We start from the raw sequence: 20,304 nt of genomic DNA, 5'->3' as shown, positions 1-20,304 counted from the left end.
TGTGAAACTCCCAAATCTGAGAGTACCTTTGTTATAGTTACTGGAGGGAGTAAAAGCACACTAATTTCACTCTTAAAAAAAACCTATTCAATAAAAGAATTAAAACCACACTTATAATAGTACTGAGGCAAAAAATATAATCTCAGAAATGATATTAATTTTCTGAAAATACATTATCACAGCACATTAGAAAATAATGCATATAAATAGATGTAAAATGAACCTAAGGGAGAATAATGTATTGAATTCTTTATCTTGCTGCATAGCTTTAGGGCCTTGTAAAAGGAGTGAAGTGTGGAGTGAATTGTCATCAAGTAAAATAGAATTAACCACAAAGAAGGATAATTACTAAAACCAAGTGAATAAAAAAAACACCGGATATAGCTATTTTCCAGGAAGGGTTAAAGAGAGATCAGAAAATTCCAACAAATATGAAGAGGAGAAAGATCTTTTAGGTCAGTATGCCAGTCATAATTGGAACACTGGTCATCTTGTGTAACTGCATGAATTATTCGCTCTCTTCATTTAGGTATCTGCCCAAATCTTACCTTCCTAGAAAGGCCTCTTGTGATACTTCATTCAAAATAGTAGCCCCTAACACTCTCTACTGCCTACTCTGCTTTAAAGAAAAAATTTTACAGTGCTTGTTACCAGAAGGTATTTTTCTCCACCATCAAAATGTTAGCTCAATCAAAGTAGGTACTTTGCCTTGTTCACATCTATATCCTCAAAATTTTGTACACAATAGCTCTTTTATTTCTTATTTTTGGGGAGCCCAATGTGGGGCCTGAACCCACAACCCTGAGATCAAGACCTGTGCAGAGATCAAGAGTCAGAGATCAAAAGTCAGACGCTTAACCTACTAAGCCACCCAGGTACCCAGTACACAACAGCTCTTAATAAATTAAGAAAAAGGATGACAGCCCTTATTACCTGATGATGGTACACCCACCAAGCACTGGTGATGACTCGTGCATCCCAAGCAGCACTGTAGCAAAGTGCCATTGTGCCTGCTTCTGTCAAGGTCCGAGGGGGAATGGGTTCTCCTGTAAAAACATTACAATGCTTCAGTACCCAAGTATAGACTTTATACAGAGCAAGATATGAAAATCACATGCAGCATGACAGATCTGATCCTCTTACAAATTGAACACTGATACCACATTTTAATTTCAGCATTACATCGTTACTATTTTTTAATTTTATTATTTTTATTTTTTAAAAGATTATTTATTCATGAGAGACAGAGAGACAGAGAGAGAGAGAGAGAGAGAGAGAGGCAGAGACACAGGCATAGGGGGAAGCAGGCTCCATGCAGGGAGCCTGACGTGGGACTCGATCCTGGGTCTCCAGGATCAGGCCCTGGGCTGAAGGTGGCACTAAACCACTGAACCACCCGGGCTGCCCAGTTACTATTTTTTTTTTTTTTTTACTAACAATGTGTTTACAACATCATTCACCATCAGGGAAATGTAAACCAAACCACAATGAAGTACCACTCACACCTGTTAGAATGGCTAAAATCAAAACCACAAGAAATAAGTGTTGGTGAGGATGTGGAGAAAAAGAACTCCTCCGCATTGTTGGTGGGAATGCAAACTAGTGCAGCTACTGTGGGAAATAGTAGGGAGGTCCCTCAAAAAAACTAAAAATAAAACTAACCTATGAACTAGTAATCATACCACTAGGTATTTACCCAAAGAAAATGAAAACACTAATTCAGAAGGATATATGCCCCCCAGGTTTCTTGTAGCATTATTTATAATAGTCAAATTATGGAAGCAGCCCAAGTGTCCATCAATAGATGAATGGACAAAGATGTCATGTATATATACATAATGGAATATTATTCAGTCATGAAAAAGTGAAATCTTGCCATTTGCAAGAACATGGATGGATCTAGAAAGTATAATGCTAAGCAAAATAAGCCAGAGAAATACAAATACCATATGATTTTACTCAGACATGGAATTTAAGAGACAAACGAACAAAGGAAAAAAGGGAGACAAACCAAAAAACAGATTCTTAACTATAGAGAACAAACATGGTTACCAGAGGGGAGTTGGGTAGAAGGACGGATGAAATAGGTGAAGAGGATAAGAGTACACTTATGTTAATGAGCACTGAATAATACACAGAACTGTTGAATCACTAATTGTACAACTGAAACCTACATAACACTGTATGTTAGCCATACTAGCATTAAAATAAAATTAGATAAAAAAAAATAAACCAACAACAATAATATATTTACAAAGCAGGCTTCTAAATAGTCTAAGTGAATAAATCAGAGAAGAAAGACCCTCTCACTTATTACATCAATACTCTAACTTCATTCCAGAAATAATATAGAGAAATCTATTCAAAGTTTGAAGACTTCCAGAATTATTAAGATCACCTAAATTGTCAAAATGAAAAGCACATTAATAATATATCCCTACAGTTAGATTTCCCCATTTTAAAAACATTTTATTTATTTATTCATGAGAGACACAGGGAGAGGCAGAGACATAAGCAAAGGGAGAAGCAGGCTCCCCATGAGGAGCCCGATGCAGGACTTGATCCCAGACCCCGGGATTACAACCTGAGCCGAAGGCAGATGCTCAACCGCTGAGCTACCCAGGTGACCCTCTATAGTTAGATTTCAAATATCTTTTAATTGGGATATATAATTTACACACCATAAAATTCACCTATTTAAAGTATATAATCCAGTGGTTTTTAGTATATTCATAAAGCTATATAACCATTACCACTAACTCTGGAACATTTTTATCCCTCAAAGAAATCCTGTATCTGTTAATAGTCATTCCCCACTTTTCCAGCCCCTGATAACCACAAATATACTCAGTCTCTATGGATTTGCCTACTTTGGAATTTCATATCAACAAAATCATGTGTGTCTGGCTTCTTACTTGTTAGAGCAATTATCTGTACTTCATCTCTTTTTTAAGACTGAATGATATTCCATTCTCCCTCTGCTAGTGTCTTTGCCTCTCTATGTCTCTCATGAATAAATAAAATTTTAAAACAAAACAAAACAAAAACCAACCTAGGAGTGGAATTGCTAGGTCACATGGTAAATTCTATGTTCAACTTTTTGAGGAACCACCAAACGCTATTCTACAGCAGCTGCATCATTTTCCATTTCTACTAGCAGTATACAAGGGTTCCATCTCTATATTCTTAGCAACACTTGTTTTGTATATTTTTTCATTATAACTATTCTATTGGGTATGAAGTTGTATCTCATTGTGATTTTTATTTGCATTTCCCTATTGAATGATGCTGAAGATCTTACCATGTGCTTATTAGCCATTCTTATATCTTTGGAGAAACATCTATTTGAACCCTTTGTCATTTTTAAATTGTTTTTGTCTTTTTTTCCTTCTATTGTTCAGACTTAAGAGTTCTTTGGATACTGGTTTTTTAACAGATAAATGATTTGCCAATATTTTCTCTCATTCTGTGGGTAGTCTTTTTATTTTCTTGATAGTGTCCTTTGAAGAAAAGCTTTATTTTTTTAAAAATTTTTTAAATTTTTATTTATTTATGATAGTCACAGAGAGAGAGAAAGAGAGGCAGAGACATAGGCAGAGGGAGAAGCAGGCTCCATGCACTGGGAGCCCGATGTGGGACTCGATCCCGGGTCTCCAGGATCGCGCCCTGGGCCAAAGGCAGGTGCCAAACCGCTGTGCCATCCAGGGATCCCCTGAAGAAAAGCTCTTAATGTTAAGTCCAATTTACTTGTTTTTCTTTGGTTGTTTATGCTTTTGATGTCTAAGAAATGATTTCATGATTCATTATGAAATGTATGCCTTATTTTCTTCTAACAGTTTTATAGTTTTAGCTTTTAAGTTTAGGTTTTTGATGCGTTTGAGTTAATTTTCATAAACGATGTAAAGCAGGGGTCTAACTTTATTCTTTAGTACATGGATATTAGTAGTCCAAACACCATTTGTTGATAACATTATTCTATCCCCATTGAATGGTTTTCATACACTTGTTCAAAGTCAACAGACTATAAAAGAGGAATCTCAATTTTCTTCAGTGATCTATTTGTCCCTCCTCATAACAATACTTCATTGTCTTTATCACTATTGCTTTGTAGGTTTTGAAATCAGGAAGTATAAGTCCTATAATTTTGTTCTTCATTTTTAAAAATTTTTATTTTTGTTTAGTTCTTCATTTTTAAAAATGATTTGGTCAACATAGGTCCTTTGCATTTCTATGTGAGTTTTAGGATCAACTTATCCATCTCTGCAAAAAAAAAAAAAAAAAAAAAAAAAAGTATCTGGAATTTTGAGAGAAATTGCATCAAACCTATAGATTAATATGGGAAGTACTGCCATTAGAACAACATTAAAACTTCCATAAACACTAGAAGTCTTTCCATTTATTTAAGTCTTTTAAAATTTCTTTCAGTGATGTTTTTTGTTTGGAGTATAGGTCTTACATTTCTTTTTAGTAAATTTAAGTATTTTATTCTTTTTAATGCTATTATAAATGAATGTTTTATTAGTTTACATTAGTATTGTTCACTGTGAGTGTACAGAAATACAATTGACTTGAGGCACCTATGTGGCTCAGTTGGTTAAGCATCTAACTCTTGGTTCCGGCTCAGATCATAATCTCCTGGGTTGTGAAATCAAGCCCTCCATTCAGCTCTGTGATACTCAGCAGGGACTCTGCTTGAAGATTCTCTCACTCTGCTCCTTCTCCCACTCATGTGTGTGCACACTCTCCCTCTCTCAAATAAATTAAAAAAAAAAGAAATACAACTGACTTTTATATGTTGACCTTGTATCCCAAACATTCTAAACTTGTTTATTAACTAATAATTTTTGGTGGGTTTCTTGAGGTTTTAAATATATAAGATCAAGTCACCTGCAAATGGAGATAGTTTTACTTGTTCTTTACCAATGTAGATATATTTTATTTCTTTTTATTGCCTAACGGCCTATTTAGAACCTCCATAAAAGGTTGAAAAGAAATGACAACAACAGACATGTTTATCTTGTTCCTGACTTTAAGGGGAAAGTTTTCAGTCTTTCACTATTAAGTTTGATAACAGCTGTGGGTTTTTCATAAATGCTCTTTACAAATTGAGAAAGATCCCTTCTATATCACAAATGGATGCTGGATTTTTGCCAAAGGCCTTTTCTGTGTCAGTTGAGATGATCATGTGATTTTTGTCCTTTACTCTATTAATATGCTCTATTATATTGATTAATTTTCATATATTAAACTAACCTTGCATTCCTGGGATAAATCCCACTTTGTCATGGTGTACAATCCTTTTAATATACTGCTGGATTTGGCTTTCTAATATTTTGTGGAGGATTTTTGTGTCTATTCATAAGCAATATTGGTCTATAGTTTTCAATTCTTGTGATGTCTTTGTCTGGTTTTGTTATTAGAGTAAAACTGGCCTTATAGAATGAATTAGGAAGTTTTCCCATCTCTTCTATTTTTTGGAAGAGTTTGTGAAGGATTTGTGTTCAATCTTTAAAAGTTTGGTAGAATTCACCAGTGAAGCTGTCTGGGCCTAGAATTTTCTTTGTGAGCAAGTTTTTTGTTTTGGATTTGTTGTTTTTTTATTATTACTCTTTTGAAAAGTAATACTTGTTATAGGTTGGTTTCAATTTTCTATTTATCCTTGAGTCAGTTTTGGTAGTTTGTGTCTTTCAAGGAATGAACCTGTCTCATCTAGGTCATTTAATTTGTTGCAATACAACTATATGTATAGCATGCCCTCACAATCCCTTTCCTCTTTAGCAAATGCGACTTCCTAAGGTATTTTATAAATGCTCCAGATATAGACTACAGATCTAATTTTTATCACAGGGAAAAGTTCCTTCTTCAGTTAAAGAAGCCACTTTAACATTTAACATTTCCATATATCTGTGAATTTTTTTTTTTGAATTTTTGAAGTTTTCATCTATTAGTGGTTTCTAAATGCACTCCATTATGGTCAGAAAGCTTACTTTGCGTGATTTTAGTAGCTTTAAATTTATTAAGACTTGTCTTATAAACTATTACATGGTCTAGCCTAGAAAACACACCAGATGCACTTGAGAAGAATGAGTAAGTCTATTTTTGTTAGGGAAGGATACCAGTGATATGTGTTAGGTCTAGTTAATCTACAGTGTTGTTTGAATCTTCTATTTCCTTGTTGATCTTGTATCTAATTATTCTATCCATGATTAAAAGTATCAAAGTCCTGAATTATTACTGTTGACTATTTCTCCCTTCAATTCTATCAGATTTTGTTTCATGGCTACTTCTACGGCTCTATTGTTGGTTGCATATGTGTTTATAATAGTTATATCTTATTGATGAATTGACCCTTTTATCATTATAAATTGTCCTTTATCTCTATTAACAATTTTTATCTTATACTAAAAATATTTTAAATTAAGGAATTAAAGTTCTGAATAATAAAGAGAAATATATTACCTGTTGGATTCTTAATTACACAGCTAGTAGCTCCATGAAGATCAGCATGTACATAAATGTCCCCTTAAAGACAAATGAGAAATAATGCTTTAAGCCATCTTTCTTTTTTCTTTTCTTTTATTTTCTTTTTCTTTTCTTTCTCTTTCTTTCTTTCTTTCTCTTTCTTTCTTTCTTCTTTCTTTCTTTTTAAAGATTTTATTTATTTATTCATGATAGTCACACACAGAGAGAAAGAGAGAGGCAGAGACACAGGCAGAGGGAGAAGCTGGCTCCATGCACCGGGAGCTCGACGTGGGACTCGATCCCAGGTCCCCAGGATCGTGCCCCGGGCCAAAGGCAGGCGCCAAACCACTGCACCACCCAGGGATCCCTCTTTCTTTTTTTAAATGGATTTTATGGGTTCAAAATCCAAAGAGTATAAGAAGGCATAAGTGAAAGTCCATTTCCTACCCCTAGGAGAGCTCTTACAGGCTTCTGTATAAGAAAGCCATGCTAATATGGTAGATTACAAAAATGGTCAGTTCCTCTCTTCCTTGTTATCCATACTTCTTTGCTCTATGAGCCTGAAGCTTCTCTTCAAGAGGTGGAGTCATTTTCCCATCCATTGAATCTGAGCCTGCACCATGACCTGCCTTGGCCACAATGTAGCAGCTGTGACCAAGTGCCAGTTCTCAGCCTAGGTCTTAATAGTCCTGTGTGCTTTTTCTCTTTCTCTGAAACTTGCTGAGTTACCATGTAAGCCAGTCTAGGCCTTTCTGCTGGAGGGTGAAAGACACATGGAACAGAGGAGTCATCCTAGAAAATGTAAAGGTCCTGAGAACCAGGGATGTTTGACATGTATGAAGAGAAGCAGTCAGAAGGGAAGACTGTTAAGAAATTAGGCTAGAAAAGAAGCCAAGAGGCTTGTAAGCCACAATGAGAGCTTTGAGTTATATTCTAAGTGTGCGATACCAAAGAATAACCTAATGAACAAACAAATGGAGAAGTGAGATCTTTCCTCTTTTTTTAAGGGAAAAGTAAAGTACATGATTCCTAACAGCTAAAATGAGCAGCCATTGCTTGCCATGACAGTTTGTATGGGGTGTGAAACTCAAAAAAGAGAAAAACTCATACTGCTCCAAGAAAGGCTCAGCTCACAATGAACAGTGCTACAGAAGACAGGAGACCAAGCTCTGAGCACCATGTAATAACGGGATACCTGTTGCTTCCTTCCTGGTTTGGGATGTTCAGCGGATTCAAATTAGCTCTGACTACTGATTTCAGGTACCCACACTGAGGGTTCAACCACAATGAGGCAGTAGTTATCAGCAAACAAAAATAAATGAGAAGTCTTACACCAAAGGGCTTAGGTCCTATTTCTAAATGTGAAAAAAAAAAAAAAGTTTAAAACTTCAGCACTAAAAAATTAAGCCTTTAAAATTTTAGGTACAATGACTTTGGAAGATTGAAAGCTATTTTGTTAATGTAGCAGAGAATCAAAAGTCTAATACCACAGATTAGTTCAGCAGTACTATTTTAGGACTGTTCACTTAAAATGAGAATTAAGCGTCAAAGCAGAAATTCAACAAACCATAAACCATCAAGATGAAACTCTACCAATTAAAACTGTCAAAGGAGTATAAGATGAAAATCCTCATATTGAGATAACCGATCCAATTACTTATGAGAAAATTCTTTAAAATTTTAATCTTACTTACCTGTTGTCAAGTATCTTTTCACAATTATTTCATTTTGTTGTTGATCTCGTCCACCTATTATTAGATAGTTCTCTGAGCTAATGAACCACAGAAATTTCTCAAACCTACCAAATTCAAAGAAAAAAAGTTAATATTCTTTTCCTTTATAGTCACCTGAATTCACATCCTTTTGCAAACAAAGAAACAAATAAACAAACCCAATGAAGCTATCCTACCTGCATGTATTAAGACAAACTGATGGTTTAATTTCTTAAAGCATCAAATTGAATTTTACTGAACTCTTGTAATACAAATTGCCCCAGGATATTCTTTAGAAGAAAGTAACTAAATTCAATGATTAAGAAAAGTATGTTCTCTCCTTTTTTTTTTTAAATTTTTTTTTTTTAATTTTTAATTTATTTATGATAGTCACAGAGAGAGAGAGAGAGAGAGGTAGAGACACAGGCGGAGGGAGAAGCAGGCTCCATGCACCAGGAGCCTGATGTGGGATTCGATCCCCGGTCTCCAGGATCGCACCCTGAGCCAAAGGCAGGCGCCAAACTGCTGCGCCACCCAGGGATCCCAGTATGTTCTCTCCTTATCTCACACTCATACAGATCCTTCTTAAATTCAAGGATAATACAACAATGAATTACACAAAGCAAAAGCATAAAATGTCATATGGTCCCTAAGTTTAGCTTTCTTTCAGCAGGGTACTGGCTACGTTTTGGGGCTATTGATAAGAAAGAAGTTTCCCCATTTTGTTTTCAATTGAATGCTTACATATATGATATTCTTTACACTTTTTTTTATAGAGCAAAAATTACCTTTGGAAGTATGAAGTTACAACTTTTCTCAAGGACAAAGTAATTTGGGTTTTCATGAGTAATATGTACCATCATGATAAAAACTAAAGAGTGTATATTACTATGACATTTAGAAAAAGACATAAAATAGAGATGAACAGAAATATTTCCTATATTACACATGACTATCAAGATAATCTTTATGAAATATACAATTTAAAAACTTCTGGTTAAAAATGACAAATCAAGCATAGGCATTAAACTAAACTCTTTGATATCTCCCAAAACTATTCCTGTTTCCTAATCTGATTCTTTATTAATACATATACATGGTTCAGAAATTTTTAAAATTATGTAAAGGTATAGTCAGAGATCCTGAATCCCCTTTCACTTCCCATTACCACTACTAAACAGGAATCCACTGTTCTCAGCTTTCTGTGTATTCTTCTCTGAAGTTTCTTTACATATACAAAAGCTAAAATAAAATGCCTATCCTAAACCTTTTCTTTTAGACACAACACACACTATTCTGAAAATTGCTTTGTTTTTACTTAAAAATGTCTTCTTGGGGCACCTGGTTGGCTCAGTTGGTGGAGCATGTGACTCTTAATCTCAGGGTTGTGGGTTCGAACCTTACTTTGGGTGTAGAGATTACTTAAAAATACAATCTTAAAAAAAAAGTCTTCAATACCGAATGGATGTACTATACTTATTTAACAATTTCCCTATTGATGGTAAAGAGGTTTCTAAAATGACACAAAGCCACAAGGACAGAAAATGAGAAACATACGGATGTCTTTTGTAATCATCCTAGTAAAGGAGCATATAAATAACAGGAAAAAAAAAATCAAAAGGCAAAAAGGCAAAAAAGAGTAAAGAACAAATGGGAAAGCAAATAAAAAGCAAATAGTAAAATGGATAGATTTAAACCCAAATATATCAGAAATCGTGTTAAATGTAAATGTAGTCGATTCTCCATGTAAAATGCAGGGTGTCAGACTGGAAAATGATATACATACTCCTTTAAAATATAAGAATATAAAAAGATTGAAATACAATGATGGGAAAGATACATTATGCAAACACTAACCAAAAGAAAGTTGATTTACTTTTTAATACTTCACATAGAAGGGAAAAAGAAATTACAAGCTAAAAGAACATATGATTCCAGTTAATAAAAAAGGCTCAATTCAACAGAAAGATAACAGGTCTATATTTTTATCACCTCATAAATAAGATAAAAATTAGTGGAAGTAAAATGAGAAACAGACAAATGCACAACTATGTGATTCTTAACACAACTCTCAGTAATTGAGAAAATAATCATATAAAAAAATTAAAGATGCCAAAGATTTGAACATGATTAACAGATCTGACCTAATTGATATTTAGAGAAATGCACTCAATGACTATAGAACAGCACTCTCTTCAACATATGAAATATTTGTAAATAAAGTGGACCACAAATATGCTGGACCATAACGGAAGTTTCGATAACAAATGTTAAAAGATTAACTGAGAATGTCATCTCTGAACATTATGTAAATTAAGTTAGAAATCAATGACAAAAATGGAACCAAAAAAGCTCCATAGGTTTGGAAATTAATAAACACAATTCTAAATAACACACAGGTGAAGAAATCACATGAAAGATAATGAAATTACAACATAATAAAACTTTTTATTTTTATTTTTTAAGGATTTTTATTTATTTATTCAGGAGAGTCACAGAAAAAGAGGCAGAGACATAGGCAGAGGGAGAACAGGCTCCCTGCAAGGAACCTGATGTGGGTCTTCATCCCAGACCCTGGAATTACACCCTGAGCTGAAGGCAGATGTTCAACCACTGAGCCACCCAGGTGTCCCACAAAACTTTTTAGATATAGTTAAAGCCAGGCTTAGAAGGAAATTTACTCCCTGAAATACATATTAGAAAAGAAAAGAGGCTGGGAGAAAAAAAAAATCAATGCACTAAGTTTCCACCTTAAGAAATCAGAAAGGGAAATGCAAATGAATTTCGGTGAAAAGTAGAAAGAGGAAAATAAAATAGAGAGCACATACATAACATAGGAGATCCCAACAGTCAAAACTGGTTCTTGAAAGGTTAACACAAGTGAAAATCCTCTGGTCAGACTAATCAAGAAAAAGAGATGGCACAATGACAACTATCATAAATGAAAGGGGAGGGGAGCCTGGGTGGCTCAATGGTTGAGCCTTTGGCTCAAGCTGTGATCTCAGGGTCCTGGGATTGAGTCCCGTATGGGGCTCACTGTGGGGAGCCTGCTTCTCCCTCTGCCTATGTTTCTGCCTCTCTCTCTCTCTGTGTCTCTCATGAATAAATAAAATCTTTAAAATAAATAAATACATACATACATAAATACATAAATGAAAAGGGAGGGGATATTAAAGATGTTACAGGTGTTAAAAAGTTAAGAGGAATATTAAAACTTTATGCCAGTACATTCCAAACTTTAGAAATAGACAAAGTCTTAGGAAATACTATCAACCAAAATTAGACAATCTGAGTTGTCCTTGTATCTACTAAAGAATTTGAATCTATAGTGAAAAAGTTGCCCATAAAGAAAACTTCAAGACTAGTTAGCTTCAGAGGTGGAATTTTGTCAAATACCCACGAACAACTGATAAAGGAACACTTCCCAATCTGTTTTATTGAAACCAGTACCTATGAAGAACATTATGAGGAATGAAAATCCTACTCATCAACAGAAATGTGAGGAAAACAAAGAAAGGAAAAAGAAAGAAGAAAAATGCAACAACATTTTAAGAAATAGAAAAATCAATGGACAAGTGAAGGAAGTCAAGAAGCTGAAATATAGGCTGACAAAGGAAAAAGCCAAGAAACAAATCAATCTCCACTGTGTAACCCATAAAAAGCTTAAAACAGCAGCACAACATGCTGCTAGAAATAGTTTAAGATGGGGTTAAAAACAGGAGAACTGGTCGAAAATCAGATCAAGAAGCAGTTACCTCCCTAGATCTTTTTAGCGCTGAACATAGTAGTAAGCTGCTCCCTCTTCCACATCCTAACAGAAGGCCAGAAGTTAAGGGAAAAGTAGCAGTTATAAGTAGAGGTAACATGTAAAATAAGGCAATTAAAGTACATGTATGAATTACTGGATACTAAGGCTCCCCAGTCTATTATTCTCACCGGGCTTCCAAAATTATAGCCAGGTCTTCACTTTCCAAGCAGGGGGAAAAAAATGTTTCCTGAAGAACGAGACCAGCTGAAGAGTCAAAAAGCTAAAGACATTAATAGTTCCATATAAAATGGCCCATGTACATCATTTTATAAGCCCAACTACCCACAGAGAACTTCCAATAATCATTTTATACTCTACAATAAAACGTGAACAGACAATTCAGGATTATCAGACATTAATAAAAGTCTTTTACAAAAACTGAAGACAGACCCAACAAATAAAACAAAACAGAATCAAAACCCAAAAACCTTAGAGAAGACCTACGAGAAAAGAATACTTTTAAATAAAATTAATACATCAAAACTACTCTTAGTATAAAGAAAGTGGAACAGGAAATTAATAAAAAACCAAAAATAGATGAAAATTAAAAACATGATAGGAAGAAATAAAACATGTAAAAATTCAGGGGAAGAACTGCAAGATAAAGAAATCTCTCAGGATATAGAACATAAAGAGCTGAAAAACAGAAAATGCAAGAAAACTGGAGGACCATCCAACTGGTCCCATATTTAATAAATAAGACTTCCAAAAGAAAAAGAAAAAAAGAAAACCAAAAAGAAAAACACAATCCACAGAGAGCTAAGAAATATTTAAGAAAATTTCTCAGAACTACAGGTTTCCAAATTAAAAAGACTCACAGAATATCCAGCATAATAGATTACAACATCTTCACAGACCTCAGGTTTAGAGAAAGGCAGAAACAAATTTTCAATAAAATAAAAACTATCAAAATGACATCAGACTTTTGGAGATCAAATCTGAAAGTTAATACAATGAACAATGACTTTCAAAGTCTGAAGAAAAGATTTTTAAACTAGAATTCTATACCCAGCCAGCCAATTAGGCATAAGGGAAAAAATGTAAAAATACATATAAAAATAATTTTTTATATATTGAGGACCTCAAAAACTTTACATCTTATATACACCTTCTCATGCAGCCTCTAGAGCACACAGAAAGGAAAAGGAAGTATGAGATCCAGGGACAGAGAATCCAACACAGAGAGGGTAAAACGAACTTCTGGGATAAGACTAAAAGGAGATCTTAAGATGTTAAGAGTAACTGATCTAGAACAAAGTAGGTCAAAAAGCTCAGGAGAGACTTCTGCAAGATGAAACTGATTGAATTCCAATGTGTCTGAACGCACTTGGAAGAGGAAGGTAAATGAAATGACAATTATCACCTTTAGGGAAGACAAAAAGCTAAGCAGGGAAGGAAAAGAAACTAATGTTATATGACTCAGTTATGAGTCATATAACAATTAAAATATTAATATAATATTAATGCTGAATATCAACTGTGACAAATTATGCTATACTTTTGTTGAGAGGCTGAGTGGTATATATGTGTGTAATGGAGCACAAGTGGAAATAATAAAATCTTCACCTTGCACAGTGGGAAGTCATTAATAGATTATAAAATAGAAAAATTAAGCAGCAGCAATATAAACATATTAGTAAGAGAAAAGGAGGTATATACCAAAAGTAATTAGCTAAAAGAGCTAAAAAATAGTTTCTATGGAGAGAAGGCAATAAGAGTAGGGGTAACATATTTAAGGGCTACTGGTGTTCGTAACAAGCTTTATAGAAGTGCTGGATTTTCTAAACAATGTGCATGTATAATTTTAATAAAAACAAAAAACTATTTCTAGGGGCTCCTGCGTGGCTCAGTATGTTAAGCATCTGCCTTCAGCTCACGTCATGATCCTGGAGTCCTGGCATTGACTGCATGGAGCTCCCTGCTCATCAGGGAGTCTCTGCCTCTCCCCCAGCTCATGCTGTCTCTCATGCTCTCTCTCTCAAATAAGTAAATAAAATCTTTAAAAACTATTTTTAAAAGGTATAACACTTACCAATACACTTTTCTTGCTTTCTGAATAGAGGTAACTGTTTGAACTTCTTTTAAGGTTTGCTTTGTTTTCTTTTCTGCTGATTTAAATGCCTATTCATAAGAAGAAAAGTTTTTAAATAATTTGTTGAGAACACAGTTAAATAACATGAAGGGCCACATGGGTGGTTCAGTTGGTTAAGTATCTGACTCTCAATTTTAGCTCAGGTCATGATCTCAGGGGTCGTGAGATGAAGCCCCACATTGGGCTCGATGCTGAGCATGGAGCTTGCTTAATATTCTTTCTCCCTCTCTCTCTGCCCCACCTCCCCCCAACCCCGTGGGCACAGGAGTGTACACGTTCTCTCTAAAAAAGTAAAATATAAAGTAACAAGTAAATGGTAGGGCAAGAAATCATTTTTAAATGTCACAAAATTGCACCAATTACACACATACTCCATACCCACATGAAATTAATGAAGAAAAGATTTTTGCCTTAAATATTAAAATAATTTAAGTCAAAGATTTACCACACACAAATATTTTAAGACCTACAAATTACAGAAAGTATCATCTGTTTACCAGATACTGAGTATCTATCACATAATAGGTTCTGGACTAGATGCTGGGACACACAAGTGAACAAAACAAAGTTCTCACCCCCACTCCACCAAGGGGTCTAGGAGAAGATATAAAATATATTAATTCAAATAAATGTATGTTAAGTGTATCTATGGATGCTGTGAGAGTATACAAGGATAACCTAATTTATAACTTTATGGTCAAAGAAGGTATTTCTGAGGAAATGACATTTAGGCTGAAGTTGGAAGGGTAATGGAATTATCAAGACAAAAACAGGAAGAAGAGCCCTGTAAGCAAAAAGAAAAGGACACCTTGATCAGAAAGTAGTGATCACAACAAGGAAAAATGTCAAGAAACGAGAATGGAGAGGCAGATAGAGGGCCAAGTCATAAAGGCCACTTATTTAACAGATATTATATGTTACTATGTCCCAGGCAATAATTCTAGGGGCTGGGACAAAGCAATAAACAAAACAAAGATCCTACTTTCATACAATCTACATTCTAGAGAGAAGACAGAAAAACATGTTGGAAAGGGTATTTTTTAAGAAGAAAAATAAAGCAAAGAGAGTGCCTGAGGGTAGTACTATTTTCGGTAAGAGTGGTCAAGAAAGGCTTCTCTTGTAAAGTCTTATTTTAGGAGATAGGCCAATGAATGGAGGGATCAAACCATGGAAATTTTGAGGGAAGAACAATCTCAGTAGAAAGAGCAGCAAGCACAAATGCCCTGAGGAGGCACCACAGGTCCCTGTTGCTGGAACAGCTAAGATCGCAGTGTAGCTGGAAAGAGTATAGCAAGAGGAATGCAGGTGATTAGATGGGAGGGGAGTGGATCATGTAGGACCTTATAGGGCAAGAGAAGGGCTTTGAACTCACTCTCTCTTTATTTATTTGTGAGAGATGGCAGGTGGGGGGGGGGTGGGGAGCAGAAGGAGAGGGAGAGAAACCCACGCAGACTCTGTGCTGAGCGTGGAGCTCAACACAGGGCTCGATCTCATGACCTTGAGATCATGACCTGAGCCAAAACCAAGAGTCAGATGCTTGAGTAAGATGGGAAGCAACTGGATTTTGAACAGAAAGAAATAACCTCATTTTTTATTTAAAAGGATCATTAAGGCTGCTGCATGAAGAACAGACTGCAGGGGGAAAAGGGTAGGAGAGAGACCCAGGAAGAAGCGACTGTTACAATCCATGTAAACAGAGATGATGGGGGCCTCAACTAATGAGTAGTGGCCAGATTCTGGTTACACTCTATAGGAAAGCTATGATATACTGATGATGGACTGGAAATGGTTTAAGAGGGAAGAGTCTAGGATGAGCCCAACATTTTTAACCCAAGCAAAGGGAAAAAGGAAGGTGCTATTTACTGAGACGGGCAAGATTGGGAAGGAGGTTTGGGGAAGAAAATAAATACTGGCACACATATATTTAAAGCAAAATTAAATTTGAAAGATATATCTGAATTAGAAAACCTCACTTAAACAGAAGAAATAATTAAGGCCATTAAGTGAAAGCAAAAAAAACAATTTACATTCACTCTAAGAAATATTAAGTACCTTTTCAGCAGCTTCAACAGTCTTTTGTGTTTTCTTAGCAGCATACCTCTTGTGATCATAGTATCTAAAAAAATATGTTTCTCTTAATTATAAGTAAAATCTTTATTCTTTAGCTTTCTTATGTTATTTCTAATTTTAGATTCTCAAATCATATGGAACAAATTTTGTGCATGATGCAGTTTTATGTTCTCTATGAAAACAAAGTTGTATAATGTACTACAAAAAGATTTAAAAAGTGTTTTCACCCAAAAGCACATATATACGTAATATGTGTATATATATATATATATATATATACACACAAACACACAAATATTATCTTTAATATTTTAATTGGTTTATTGCAGGTAATATTTTACCTACAATTCATAATTAAATTTAACACTTACTTTTTGGCATTGGCATATGCTGACAAGCTGAGATCAACATCAACAAGTAATGGCCTATTTTTCTGAGGCTTCTGCAGCTGTTTATTCTTTTGCTTTTTCTTTTTTCCTTTTGGTAGTTCGGTTTCATTTTTCTCAACACTGATGTCACCATCAACATCGTCATCTTCCTCCTCTGATAACAAGTATGGATTTCTATTAAAAATATTCAATAGTATTTCACTAATGTCAATGACATCACATTTTTTTTCAAATTTTTTCCTCAGTGACATCATAGATTGTTTACTGTATTTAAATAGGTGCATTATTACGGGGCACCTGGGTGGCACAGTCAGTTAAGTGTCCAACTCTTGTTTCTGGTTCAGGTCATGATCTTAGGGTCATGAGATCGAGGCCCATGTTGGGGTCCACACAGCATGGAGCCTGCTTGGGATCTTCTCTCTCTCTCTCCCACTCTGCCCCCACCTGCCCCATGTGCACTCATGCCAGTGCTTGCACTCTCTCTCTAAATAAATAAAATCTTAAAGAAATTAAATCAATAGTTGCATTATCTAATGTAAATTATTTTTTCCTGTATCTCTGAGGGTAAATTTACAAATAAAAGAGAAAATTTTTTAAATGAATACAGTTAACAATTAAATAACAAAATAAAAACAAACATGAACTGCTTAACTAAGAATCAACTTACCTTAGTAGCATTGTAACATGATTTGTTTGTAGTTTTAATTCTTTAATTGCATTTGCAACAGGGTCTCCTTGAGCCTGGGCTTCTTTCACAATTAATCCGATTTCTGTCCAATCTATCTGGTTGGCTAAAGCACTTCGAACAACCTGAATGGCTCTGTCAACTATCTGTAGGTTCATTTCTATGAGCTCTCCTTTAAGTTTGTCTATTTCCTTAAGAAATAAACAAAAATGTTTACTATAATGCTAGTTAAAGCTACCATTCTTTTAGTCTTTATTTTAATTCCACTTAGTTAACATGTAGTGTTATATTTAAAGTTACCATTTTTGAAATTTGAAAACGCTAAACATAATACCTGAGCCTGCTGAAGAGCTTCTAATCGGTTTTCATGATCCTTCCGGACATTATCTAATTTCTTCAATGCTTGTTTTTCCTTTTGTAGGCAAAACAGATTTTTTGAAAATTAGATTTCTCCTGCCTCTTGCAACTTTTCCCTCTTATGTCACTACCCCACTTCCACTTCAACCCTCTCAATGTTATCACCTCACTAGCTAAGGTTTCCATAGTCAGCCTCCCAGGTCTGTCCTACCCCAAAGTGTTTCATGCTCTCAAATTACCTCTCCCGACTACCTACCTCTCATTCCCTATACAGGAAGGTATTTTGATTACAGGTTACATCCTATGCAATATATGCCTCTAATGCCCTCTCATTATTCAAGCAGGCAGAATTCAAGACCTTGTCTTCCTATCACGTAAAAGTGCTTTTGGGGAAATGCATTCTTAACATAAATTACCAAAATAGCCTTTTATTTTGTTGCTGCTTTTAATTTTCTCAGCATCATTTCTACAGAGTACTCTTTTTCCTAAATTAAACCCACAAAGGCTCATGGTAGTTAATTTACCTTCTATATAGCATTTTATTATATATCATTTATACCTTCAAGGTTATTGATTTGGAGCAAATTTTCTAACATTAGTAATAGCATCATCAATTAGTTACTGAATGCTGGATGTAATATTTAAAAGATCTGAATTATAAGAATGGTGACTATTAAAAGAACGCACAGTGATCACTAAAATAATTCATAGATATTCTGATGCACATAAAAACATGCAATTCAATGTTCCCACTAAATATCTGTTTACTAGTTCATGTGCTGCCACCATGTGGCAGTCACACTATTTAATTCATCCAACCCATCTGCTTTGAAATTGTGCTGTTAATTTTTTACAACACGGGGCAGGGATTCACATAATTTCAAATTCTTGCACACATATTTTAAGACTTAATTAATATTTTTTGAAAAATAAAATCCCCTTCAAATTAATAGTGACTGTGGCTAATTTCTGAAAGTGTTCTACAGCAGTGCTCCAAAAGCATGGTCATATGTGCTGGGGAAACAGAGCATACTCAACTCTCCTGTAGAGGTGGAAAGCCCACTTGAAAAAAAGCAGCAGTTTAATGATAAACAAATATGACTGTACAGAGAGAACATTTCCCTCTCTGTTGGCCTATTTAAAAATCTCCTTGGAACAATATTCCCTTAACAGCAAAGTCTGAGAAGCTTTGGGTTCCTGTAATAGCACAAACACTAGGGAAAAAGTACCAGGCCTTATCTTCCCACTGTATTTTCCATTTTAGAGAGTATCTAACATACTGATGGAACAAATGAGGGAATCCTTTTGAACAATGAGACCTCTCCTGGACCTTTATCAATAAACCAAGGGATAATGGCATTCCCATACTAATTCTGAAAGGCTGCCCATCCCTATAATAAAAGCATCATCTACACAGCAAACCACACTAAGGCTAGTTGTTTTAATATAAATGCTTTTAGCAATACCATACCTGTTGTAAAGCTTTTAAATCTATTTTCTGACCTTCTATCTTGGAATAAAATTCATCCACAGCCTTATTTTAAAAAAGAAAAAAAAGAAAAAGATAGTAACTAGTTTAAAAAAAAAAACAAAAACAAAAATGTGGTCTTTACTTCAACTTACACACACAGAATTTTAGAGTCCATTTTGTTTTATAATACTACTCAAAGAACTTGAACAGATTCTTAGTAAATGTATTATATAGCTAAACAACCAGAATCAAATTAAGTTCAAATCTTTGATTCTTCATCTTAAAATAAAATGCATTAATCTTTAATGCTCAGATTCACTGATTGTAAAACAAAAATATTTTCAATTTATCAATCAAAGCAAGTTAGTATTAATTTAATACCTCATACATGCTAACTGGTCAAAATGCAGAACTGGAAAACCCACCTTGTCAAATGATTCAAATTCTATATACGGACATTGTGAATGTTGAGAAAACAAGAAAGGATGAAATTCCTCATACCTGCAAAACATATTTATTATATCATTCAAGAACAATAAAAAACATCCAAAGCAAATTGACTCATGCCTACATGCTTACGTGAGTATGTCTTCAGTTGGTTTATCTACTTCCAAGCTTGGTTTTACTTCTCTTTTCTGAATGATGTATCCCTACAAAAATCCAATATTAAAACTCTTTCTTAAATCAATCAATCAATCAATAAAATAAAACTCTTTCTCTTCATAGTTAACAGATTTACTTTCCATGACCGATACAAATCTTATTAATTTAACTTATAAAAGTATTCCAGGTTTAAATAATCTACTGCATTTATTTATTGATTGTATCAATTCTCAAATGGCATTTCTAGGCTATGTATTATTAAAGAATACTGTTTTTTTCATATGGACAAGAAAAAATAAGGAATAAAGAAAATGAAAACTAGTGATTTAATAAAGTGGTGAGATTATACAGGTGCACTATGCTTTTTTTCTTTCCATTTTTAGATGTTCTTCAACTTAAAAAAACCAAAAGCACTTTACTTCCAGCAGAAAAAGTCTTAGATTCACTTGGTAGGAAATTTTCACTCATTTAAAAAATGGGGCAGGTATATTTGCACTGAATTTAAGTAATCATAATTTTTTCGGAACTTCTGTTATAAATAAAGTTATACTTCGAACAGGGAGAAAAAGAAAGTATGAGAAAGTAGAAAATTTTCACTCATTTAAAAAATGGGGCAGGTATATTTGCACTGAATTTAAGTAATCATAACTTTTTC

General features: G+C 34.4%; 1 protein-coding gene across 1 annotated transcript in view; it reads right to left on the bottom strand.

The window, feature by feature from the left end:
- NEMF (nuclear export mediator factor) overlaps positions 1 to 20,304 on the bottom strand; it is a 46,803-nt gene that overhangs the window by 11,342 nt on the left and 15,157 nt on the right. Inside the window, exons 9-19 of the mRNA XM_041758531.1 lie at positions 19,626 to 19,696; positions 19,472 to 19,547; positions 19,047 to 19,109; positions 17,553 to 17,630; positions 17,201 to 17,409; positions 16,516 to 16,707; positions 16,127 to 16,190; positions 14,015 to 14,103; positions 8,157 to 8,260; positions 6,460 to 6,522; positions 934 to 1,046 (exon numbers count right to left, since the gene is read on the bottom strand). Of these exons, the coding sequence (XP_041614465.1) occupies positions 934 to 1,046; positions 6,460 to 6,522; positions 8,157 to 8,260; positions 14,015 to 14,103; positions 16,127 to 16,190; positions 16,516 to 16,707; positions 17,201 to 17,409; positions 17,553 to 17,630; positions 19,047 to 19,109; positions 19,472 to 19,547; positions 19,626 to 19,696 (1,122 nt within the window). The remainder of the gene's footprint in view (positions 1 to 933; positions 1,047 to 6,459; positions 6,523 to 8,156; positions 8,261 to 14,014; positions 14,104 to 16,126; positions 16,191 to 16,515; positions 16,708 to 17,200; positions 17,410 to 17,552; positions 17,631 to 19,046; positions 19,110 to 19,471; positions 19,548 to 19,625; positions 19,697 to 20,304) is intronic.

The sequence above is a fragment of the Vulpes lagopus genome, chromosome 6 (assembly GCF_018345385.1).
Source record: "Vulpes lagopus strain Blue_001 chromosome 6, ASM1834538v1, whole genome shotgun sequence".
In the NCBI taxonomy this organism is placed as follows: domain Eukaryota; kingdom Metazoa; phylum Chordata; class Mammalia; order Carnivora; family Canidae; genus Vulpes; species Vulpes lagopus.
Note: the sequence above shows the minus strand (reverse complement) of the source record. Positions and strands in the feature narration are given on the sequence as shown.